The sequence below is a fragment of the Nymphaea colorata genome, chromosome 10, assembly GCF_008831285.2.
Source record: "Nymphaea colorata isolate Beijing-Zhang1983 chromosome 10, ASM883128v2, whole genome shotgun sequence".
Classification (NCBI taxonomy): Eukaryota; Viridiplantae; Streptophyta; class Magnoliopsida; order Nymphaeales; family Nymphaeaceae; genus Nymphaea; species Nymphaea colorata.
Window position 1 is genome coordinate 12,713,653 of NC_045147.1, and position 10,225 is coordinate 12,723,877.

General features: G+C 38.7%; 2 protein-coding genes across 4 annotated transcripts; one reads left to right on the forward strand and one right to left on the reverse strand.

The window, feature by feature from the left end:
* Window positions 1-1,359: 1,359 nt before the first annotated feature.
* LOC116261689 (probable protein S-acyltransferase 12) lies at window positions 1,360-7,984 on the forward strand. Of its 3 annotated transcripts, none has more exons than XM_031640482.2 (7): window positions 1,360-1,763; window positions 3,108-3,370; window positions 4,773-4,864; window positions 6,892-7,018; window positions 7,105-7,190; window positions 7,261-7,326; window positions 7,757-7,984. In XM_031640482.2, the coding sequence occupies exons 1-7, from the start codon at window positions 1,612-1,614 to the stop codon at window positions 7,871-7,873; spliced, it is 903 nt and encodes a 300-aa protein (XP_031496342.1). In that variant the 5' UTR covers window positions 1,360-1,611; the 3' UTR covers window positions 7,874-7,984. The 3 variants fall into 3 exon arrangements, with proteins under 3 accessions (XP_031496342.1, XP_049936285.1, XP_031496341.1); XM_050080328.1 differs by having other exon boundaries at window positions 1,363-1,806; window positions 3,121-3,286; XM_031640481.2 differs by having other exon boundaries at window positions 1,365-1,806; window positions 3,121-3,370.
* A 676-nt stretch (window positions 7,985-8,660) lies between these two features.
* Window positions 8,661-9,910, reverse strand: LOC116261690 (uncharacterized). The gene is made up of 2 exons (XM_031640483.1): window positions 9,762-9,910; window positions 8,661-9,130 (listed from the first exon to the last, which is right to left on the reverse strand). Exons 1-2 carry the CDS (start codon window positions 9,873-9,875, stop codon window positions 8,801-8,803), a joined length of 444 nt encoding a protein of 147 aa, XP_031496343.1. The 5' UTR covers window positions 9,876-9,910; the 3' UTR covers window positions 8,661-8,800.
* Window positions 9,911-10,225: the final 315 nt, after the last annotated feature.

Consider the following 10,225-nt stretch of genomic DNA (forward strand, 5'->3'; position numbering starts at 1 on the left):
GATGTGGGCTTATCAAGACAACCTAGCCCGGCCCGAGTTCCTTTTTTTCAGGCTCGGGCCTGAGTCAGGCCGGATACCAATTACCCGGCAGTGGCCCACGATGCCCAAGCTTGATCTGGTTTAGATCTCATATCCATGAAAAACATAAATGGCTAAAGCAAACACCCTCGCCTCAATCCCCTCTTAAGTCAGAGCTATTTCTCTTACCTTTCACGATAATACAAAGGACACCAAGGCAACACAAGCACAAACTCTATCATAGTTTTGTGTTAGGTTTTTTATCAAACATATAAAGGTGCATGTGCATATATATATATATATATATATATATATAAAAGTCAAATTATTGCTAGCTTAGAAAAAGTTTGGTAACAAAGACACTATCTGAATATCCCATGAATTTACCCTAAAAATGAAGGTACATTTATGAAGTACTTCTTAAATTTAGTCTAATCTTTGGCACAGATTGAGACTGAACGAAACCGTGGTGGGCTTATGAGTCCGGTTAGTAGCATTGATTGAGCTCACGTGGGTTCCCAAGTGAGGGCCTGAATGCACTCCTAGAGAAGCGGCAAAGGCAGTGGGCTGGCCACAGCAGCCCACATAAATTGCTTATTTATTTATGTATTCGTACCTCATAGACATTTCACTTGTTTCCACATTCGCTCTGATACAAAGCCTGCTGGGATGTGAAGAATGACCTCAGTTTCCGTTAACAATCAGAGCACTTTTGGTTATATATATATATATATAAACCCAACGTTGATAGGAATAAAAAGTTTAGTTTACTTCTGCTCTCAAAAGATTTGAGAGAGGAATGACAAATATTAACAGCAACGTTGCCAAAAGAACACCAATCTGAACATAATTTATAACATGTCATTTTTTTTATTGACAAGAGAGTGATGCATGCATATCGAGCAGTAGTGCCTGTGTAAAGCATGTAGGCACATGCGGTGGGCATGTGGCTCTGCAACCCACGAACCAAAAACGTCAAATTCACGTGATGCGGCCATTCTTTTCCTTACGAGTAAGTAATCGAGGAACAACAGCACATGCCTTTTATATATAAATTATATCTATAATTAATATATTATTTTGTATTATATATATATTTATATATAATTTCAACTAAAACCGAACCCAGATTTCTAGTAGTTGACTGAGCTCTGATCGTAGTGATAAGGAAAATGTTGTGCATCTATGGATGATTGGTCAAGGACTGCACTCGGATTATTATTTAACCTTCTCTCGGAACATATTCTAAATGTTCTATCTTCGACGACATTTTCTTTTTCATTTATTTCTCGAAACCCACCAAACAAGCAAAATAATTTAATTTATGCTGACATCGTCCCCGGTAGAGAAAGACGCCACGCCATCGAGCTCCCACGTTTGTTGACCGAGACCTAACCGAACTTGGTTCGGACCAGGAGGGTCACCACCTTTCCTCTTCTTCCTTCGTCGGCGGCGATTTGCAGAGGGAAGGTGGGGAGGGATTGAAGTTCCGAGTCCGACCGTGTCGGAGTGGTACCGCTGGCGTCTGACGTCTGGAAGAGGCTTTTCCCGAGTACGAGGGCGGGGAATAGCGGCCGCCGGAGAAGGGTGACTATGGCGTGGGACGGAAACCTCTTCAAGTTCTGCTCGGGGCTGCGGGTGCTCGGCTACCTTATGATCCTGCTCGTCGGGGGTATCGTCGCCGTCTCGTATGACGCTGTCGTCGTCGTCACCTGCGGCTCTCTGCTGCGACTCGGTGGCGTCAGGTGCGCTCTCTCCGTCGTCATCATCGCCGTCTTTCATCTGCTGGTGATTCTCGCCCTTGCATTTGCTCTTCTTTTTCTCTTATTTCTTTCTCATTGGGAAAGTAAAGACCATAATTGATGTGAAAGATTCAACTACTGGTTGTTTAGAGTTCTTCTCTTGATGAATTGTCTTCATGGTTGTGTGTGCTAGGAAAAGTCTTAATTAGTCAACTTGATGTTCGATCCAATATGTACTAGATGTGTAGGTCATTTTCTTTGTTTGGTTTGCTGTTGTTTCTGCAAACAACTCACAACAAGCATTAGGGAACTAGAAGAATATGAGACGAAGTTCTTTTTATTTTGATTGGGATGTTTTCTTAAGAATATCAAATGAGCTATGAACGAGTAGTAGAATACTGTAAGGAGTATGATCAGACATGATGATATGACAAATGGCGCTTGTATTTATTCTGTTCGGTACTGGAACAGCCATCCAAAACAGCATAAGCTTGGTCGACTCCTACCATTTTCCTCGATGTTCAATAATGATGAGTTATGACTGTCTGAGAAGCCGAAGTGGGGAAAATTTCTAAAGCCAAAATTGTTTTGTGCATTTGTCAACTGTCTAAGGCTGTTATCCTAAAGTTGATTGTTCACCTGTTTGTAGAATGTAGAGCTATGCAGAATTTGACTCTAGGAAACCTTGATATTATGGAAGCAGTATTCAAGAATGTAAACTCAGTTCTTTCCCATCAATCTGTGGATTATTCAACAGAAAGGAAATCAATCTAGTTGTATATGTGTTGCATTAATCTGCCTTCACATTGAAGAGGCAGAACAGTCAGCAAGACATGATAATTGAGTATATTCTTATAAACCATGTCATGTGGACTAAAACCTATGCTTGATATGGCATCCTGTAGCAGCATAAAACCAACATTTGAGGGCACACATTTATAAATTTACAGTTGAGGAGGGGCACTAATATGTAAATATATATTTTTATGTAAGAGTTTATAAAGAGAGAGAGAGAGAGAGAGAGAGAGAGAGAGAGAGAGAGAGGGTTGGGGGGACGGAGAGATGCCTCCATGGCACTGCTGCAGCTGAACCTTCCTGTTATGCTGCTTGAAATTCGTTTTTGTCGTGTGGGATTTAATTATTTATTGTTTTGCTTTACACCAGTGACATTTATGTGCATACGGGATTCTGTTTATTGAAGCAGCACATGATTAAGCTTTTATTTCTGTTAAAACTTTTATCCAACAATACGTGGCCATGTATTTTCATTATGGTGTTTGTCTCTTGTTTCAATTTTAGGGTTGCAGGTTTTTCTGCTGCTTTTGTTAGTTATTGACACAATTGAAGTTCTATGTTGCAGCTCCTTTTGCTGTTATGGAGCTATTTTTTGGTAGTCTTCACAGATCCGGGCTCCGTTCCACAAAATTGGCAGCCAATGGCAGACGAAAATCCAGTGGTTGCAAGTTCAACAGCTTCTTCAGAGTATGCAGACCTAGAAATCAGGTCTTCTGGATGGTCTCCATCTGGTGAGCCAACTCGAAGACCTGGAATACGCTATTGTAATAGCTGCCAGAATGTCAAGCCACCTCGCTGTCATCATTGCTCTGTTTGTAAGCTATTAAACTCTGATTTTAGATATGGCTTTAGTTCATCTCTCATCATTGGTTAATTTTTGCACTTGTAACTCCTCCATGATTTATTGACGCATGAAAGTCGCGCACTATCTTATAACAGGACAACCAGTTCTAACAAGGTCACTGCATGAAGATTAACTTTTTCCTGTTATTAACGGGAAGACCAGTTCTGACAATATAGCCTTCACCTATTTTCTTCTACTGGTGGCCATAATTGAATATGTAGAGATGAAAGTAGTTTCTCACATAGTTTATTGTTCATTCATTTTAGAATTTGAATGACTTTCCTTGCCATGTAGATTTGTAATGTGTCAAATACAGTTTAGCCATTTCCCTTGAAGCAAAAATACTTGAAGAGATAGATGTCAATTAGTTCTCCTTCATAATATCTTTATATTTTGTGTCTACTCACGGTCAATTGAATGGGTTATAAGTTAATTTGTGAACAAGTGTATTGAATTTCTGCATTCCATAATCCATTATTTTATGGCCCATATGCACTTCTCTATATTGGTTTTCGAAAATTTGTAGGGAGAAGGTTCTGCAATGGTACCATCATCAATGTCCACGAATCTCATGATTTTGGAATATCTGGTTTAGCTGTAAAAACCTGTTATGATTGTTGGCATTTCTAGTCTGTGTAAAAAATTATTATTTAGAAAATCATGAGCCAACTAGATGACTTAGTTAACTTCCGGCATGTAGCAGGTCAAAAAATGGGAATGATCTGGAAGTTCACAGGATTAAGCTGCCATTCAACTACTAAGCTGAGTCAGCTTCATTTTTGCATGGCCGAGCCAAGGCATGGGTTGGCTATGCAAGCACACATGTAGTTGGCACTTGGCATATTTGAATGAATCATGCAAAGTACTACATTTTGTATAAAATTACAATATTACTTATGACCTACTCGTAGGTGCATATATTGTAAATTTTTCTCACTGTATATGGCTTATGCAATTATATAAAATGCAATACTGATAACAATAGTAGAGATATTTTAGAAAGCATCAATTTTTGTAGGCGTCCTAAAATATGAACACATTTTATACAAAATATTAGTAATATAAGTTCAACAATAATCATATATGTGTATAGTTGTAGAACTTGCACAAATAAGAAAAGTTGTATTGATAATACAATGTGCAACATAATATATGTATGTGTTTGTAGGTAACTAAAATATGAACAAGTCATCCCGAATCTCTGGGCTTCTAGAAATTGTGAAATAGTTTCTCTGTTACTGATACTTTGCCATTAAAGCATGGTGGGCCTCTCCATAAAGTTGGTTGTTACCAAGCTTTATTTAAAACAATAGAAAGAATTTATAGTAGTTTATTATGAGAATCTATTGAGTTTTACATTGTTGTGCATGTAGGTCAAAGATGTGTACTGAAAATGGATCATCACTGTATATGGGTTGTCAACTGTGTCGGTGCACGAAACTACAAATTCTTTCTCCTTTTTCTGGTAATAAACTGAGATAGAGTTTATATTTTGGTTCTTCAAGTTTTTTATTGCTTATGGACCTGCAAAAGAATGTTGAGTTTTTTACTAAATATTTTTTCATTTTAAAATTTAAAATTGCAAAATTCATGATCTGTTGTCTTTGAAGTTTAAGGTTAGCCAAAAAAGTTCTATACTTCTGTGTAGCTGCCCTTTTACTGGCACATGTGGATTAAATGGACATGGTATTTTTTGCCACACCTATGTAGAAGTGATTGGGAGAAAGTTGGAGGGCATTCCTTTCCATGTCCAAAAAACGAAAAAGGATTTTGTTAGGTTCATTTTGTTATCTAAGCATATGAAAGGATAACTATCTTAAGAACAAGTCATTTGCTTTGTTAAACAATGGACCTAATGGTTACTGCTGTTGCTTGGCATGGTTTTGCTTCATTGGATGACCATATATGCTTTGTAGTACAATATTAGTATATGCAAAGGAAACCTATTCCCCCAACAGTGGAAAAGGTTGCACCCTATGTCACATAGGTACGGGTACGGACCATTTTCAAAAAGTTTGGGTGTGGGGGTACGGCCGTACACACACGCGGACATATATATATATATATATATATATATATATATATATATCAAAAAATTTCAAAATGAATAACATATTCATAAAACACAGTATGGAAGTAATTAATATACAAATATATCAGCTTTCTTGATTCTCCGTCGCATCATCAAGATTAGAAGGAGCAACAGGTCACACTTTTAAGATATATTGACATCGCTATGGTTATGGCTCACACTATTATCGAAGAGTCAAGTTATAGAGAATGAATGAATTTTCAAAACATTATATGGAAGATTTTAAATGAAAAGTTGTGAGGAACTATGTACAAGAAAGGTTTAGAGTGAAAAAGGAAACAAGAAAAGAGGGGGATTTTTAATTTTCAACTCAAAAACTGGACAACTTTGGACTTGGTCAAAGTTGACCGAGCCCGAAAATGGACAAAAATGATCTCAGGTACGTTGACCGTACCCGGTACTGCGTTGACCGCACCAGGGCCATACCCAGGACCATACCTGTACCCGTTTACCCGTGTGACATAAGGTGCACCATATATCATTCTCAAGATAGGGCATTGCTACCACAATATTAGCCCGCCGATCCTTTCCTACTTTGCATCGTTCGTTAGTTTTTCGGAAAATATTGATGCTTCCTCTTCTGATTTTTTCGAAGTTACACCCTCCTAACGAGTCATTTTTCAAGGAAAGCTTGTTTATTTGACACTTCAAATGATTTTTACAAAACTTTTTTCTAGTTCATTACGATTTATTTCTGCTTGATTGTGAGGAAAAAAGCAGGTGGCCTTCCTACTTCCTAGTCAACATGAAAACTAGGGGGTACACGTTTTAACGCACCCACTGCTAGAATTATGTGATACTTATAGGAGATAGTTGCAACAATTTTTATGATTTAAGCTGTCAAAAGTTAATAGTAACCGTATCTTCTATTTCTTTTTCCAGTACAAAGAGCGCATATATCACTAGCAGAATGTGAGATAGTTTTCTCTTGTTACAAACTGACAAGTAATGTGATTGCCTTTTCTAATCTAACTAGCTTATGAACATTTAAGCATACATAGACTCACACACAAAAACACATGAAATACATGATGATGTGGTACATGACCAATGATTAAATGGGGCAAATGTTGCACAGGGCCTTAGTATCTGAACGTCAATTGCTTCATGCAGCGAGCTTATTTGAAGAACAGAAAATTGCATTTACGACTACATATATTGGGGTATATTCATTTGCAAGGATAATATGATGAATGAAAATTAAGATTTCAATGGAGGTTGTAGTGATTTTTTAATGTGAGTGATTGTTTCCTAGATATATTTAGTTTCTTCCTTTGTGAAAACAACTAGTAATGTTTCTAATTTCTTGCTTGAAGATGCTGACGGTCGACATACTCTATTTTTATGTTGTGATGTCCAAATCGTTACTGATACCTGCAAATGCAAAAACTCTTTTGCAGCTGTATACGTTTCTGGAGACCACACTGGACACGCTGGTACTTTTGCCTGAATTTATCAGATTTTTTGGCGAGATTAATAGCCATTCTAGTTCCCCTGGCAACCTTGCTGTGACCTTCCTTGCTTTTGGTAAACTTCTTAGCTAAGATGCTTGAAATATTTTTCAAGGTTTCTGCAATTGCTATTTCTTTGAATGTGTACTTCTTTCCTTGCAGTAATCAATCTGGCGTTTGCACTGAGCCTTCTTGGTTTTGTGATATTGCATTTGTCTCTTTTATTAAGCAATACAACCACCATTGAGGTAAATACTGCTTTAGATTTTTGTCTCTCCCTGCTTGGTTTATCATCATATTAAAGCATGGCCTTTATAGGTTTACGAGAAGAAGACAGCCATCGGATGGAGATATGACCTGGGCAAAAGGAAAAACGTAGAACAGGTAAGTGATATTTCTCAACCTCTATTTCATTTAATTTGCCGATGGGGTACCAGAATAATCAAAGAATCAGACTTTTAAGTAGACAAGTGTCCTTCTATATTGGCCACTGTCAAGTTGACATTGAATGAGCTACGTAATATAAACCAATTGCTGCTTAGCCAAAGTGTGATGATTGAAGGATTCTCCTATCTTACATTAAGTTTCCTTGGCAACCTCATTAGCCGTCCCTTTTCTTATAGCTTAGGTTCTCCATTAAAGTACGTTATTCGTATGTTTGGTCTTCCATTGCAGTCATTCACCTGTGAATAGCATATTTGGAGCACACTCTCTGGCGTCAAACTGTTGGCAGGACTCTTGCATCACGTTCTTATTTCATGTTGATCAGCTCTGTCCTCATTTATCTCGATGTTGCGTTAAATTGTTTGTGCAGGTATTTGGCAAGAAAAGGGCATATTGGCTCCTGCCACTTTACTCAAAGGAAGATCTAGAAAAGATACCTGCACTTCAAGGTTTGGAATTCCCCATCCGTTCAGATGCAGAGGTTTGAGCTGCATGCTCTGTGTATTAGTTATTTGTATCATCATTCATTGTATCTTTAAGTTGTTACAAATATTAGCTATTAATATTCATAAATACAAATTGTTGATTTTATTATGCATGTACACTTACAAACAATAAACACATGGTTCCGTCATGAGAAAAATAAAACCTGATGTTCACGTTGGTGATATTGAATCTAAAAGTTCTCCCAGGTACGGATTCGCAACTGATGCAGTCATCCAGATGTGTTTTCCTCTGTAACCGGACGAAAAATGCTGGGCCGTATTTTGACTCAAACACCGGCTCTTTGTGGAGCCTAGGCCGTGGCAATATGGATTTCTCTCTATTGACTTTGCTATTTATAATGGTTATGAGAGAGATGGCTGATTTCATAAGAAATTGAGATATGTGTAGACGACTCTTCTCAAGGACTCACTGCTTGGTCGATTTGTCCTGGTCATGGTCTTGCTTGCAGCATGGAAATCATTCTGGACAAAATGCTGGAGCCACGAACTTCCCATCTTGTCATGCTCCAACGCACATATTGTTTTCTTGACAATTTTGATACTTATACCATCCAAAACACGACGAAGTTTTTGAACTCCAGAAATCAAAGACCAGAGGCTTGTTCAAGGCCAACGTACAATCTTTATGAATGGGGATGTCTCATCAAGAGAGAAAAAAAATAAAAGCAACAACGAAAACACTTGTCTTAATTTAGTGCTGCAGTACATGTTACGCCCAAAACATACAGCTAACGGCGCTAACAAGAACTTTATGAACCCGACTACTGGTTTGAATTAAGACCTTCGAGTTGGAAGTGGCCGTATACCGGTGTACCCGGTGCGTCTCTTGGCATGATTTAGATGAATTTAAGTCCCAGAAGAGCGGACAATCTAAGAAAAAGAAAAGTGGAAAGGTACGTCTCATGGCATCATGGTGTAGCATCACAGTGTCCGGCCGGCTGATCCGGACTTGGTACCGGCCAGGGTTCCACCTGATGCTTGTTCCTCGGCAGGGTTGTCGGCAGTGGAGGGAGTGGCTCAGAGGCAAGGAACGAGATCAAAATCAAGGTTGGGGTCCCAAACAAGATTAGTCCGACCGGGATCAACCATTGTTGAGACCTGGCTTGCCGCAGACGAGTATACCAGAAGACCAACATCCAGGAACCGAGCACAATAGATAGTATGGAACAAGAGAAAACCACTCCAACCTTTATGAGATGTCCACAGCTTGTCACTTCGCTCGCAGCCATTGATGAACCCTACAACCAAAGAATCCACAAACAAATTAGAACTCATAAGCATCTAACTGTATATATATATATATATATATGTATATATATATATATATATATATATATATATACAGGTGCATGAGTTGGAGATGAATCCTTGAGAATGGCCCAAGCTACGTTAACGGAGGTACTAAAGCTCAAATCTCATGAACCACAGGGGCCATGCCATTCCCATGGAGCCTTCTGCTTGATGACGAGCTTCATTAGGAGGTGAAATTCTTTGTTCTTCTCTGGCGTTGTGACTCCGTGAGAAGAGCAGTTTGACTAGCTAACGTGGCCTGCTACAGCCGATAGTCATGTCATAGCCACCTTTCTTCTTATTCAGTCTTTTGGAGGTAAATCACACAAAGACAGTAAGCTGCGGAGGAGATGGGTGATCATATTATTCTGCACACACACACACACACACTCACACACGTATATTGTGGGAAATGGGGAATCACTGCAATTTTCATGGTGGCAATCGCCTCCACCGGCTTGCCGCTTTACACCGTTCATGCTTATATTTGACATACGATTACAATTAATCTACGGAAGGACTGCTCGGAAATTGGTAACGAATGAATTTCCCGTTCCCTCAAACAAGGGCTTAACTCACCTGATTGGAACAGCTTGTGAACGAACAAAAAGTTGAAGGGATGTCAACAGTTTGAAACTGATATTGGGTGCGGCCTTTCTGGAAGACGAGAACTGTTATTCCACCGAACCGCATGATAAGTAGTTGCTGTATTCTACTGTCTGAAGAAAAAAACCGATGGTGTAGGATTGAAGAACAAGGATAGATCACTTAACTTATTGTTGGATCGTACTAAATATGATGATGACAAAATCCATCCTTCTAGAAAGCAGTGGTTATATTTGCCATCTTGTCTATTCCTCGTGCATAACTTTAAGTGGTTGAAGTGCATTCTTAATCCCAAAAAACCTGGACTCCGTGAAGAATTTGGAGCATCAGACTTGACACCCAAAAGGCATCTAGTTCAGTTCCTCATATGTCTAATTCTTTAGGTTTTTATCTGGTATCAGAATGGATCCATGCATGTTGTTTTCACTAACTACCAA

Excerpts from the sequence above, each read along its gene's own strand:
- LOC116261689 (XM_031640481.2), top strand. The coding sequence starts at position 1,612 with ATGGCGTGGGACGGAAACCTCTTCAAGTTCTGCTCGGGGCTGCGGGTG. Across the intron at positions 3,371-4,772 it reads CTGTCATCATTGCTCTGTTT|GTCAAAGATGTGTACTGAAA; the intron begins GTAAGCTATTAA and ends TTGTGCATGTAG. Across the intron at positions 7,327-7,756 it reads AAAGGAAAAACGTAGAACAG|GTATTTGGCAAGAAAAGGGC; the intron begins GTAAGTGATATT and ends TTGTTTGTGCAG.
- LOC116261690 (XM_031640483.1), bottom strand. The coding sequence starts at position 9,875 with ATGCGGTTCGGTGGAATAACAGTTCTCGTCTTCCAGAAAGGCCGCACC. Across the intron at positions 9,131-9,761 it reads TCACAAGCTGTTCCAATCAG|GGTTCATCAATGGCTGCGAG; the intron begins GTGAGTTAAGCC and ends CTTTGGTTGTAG.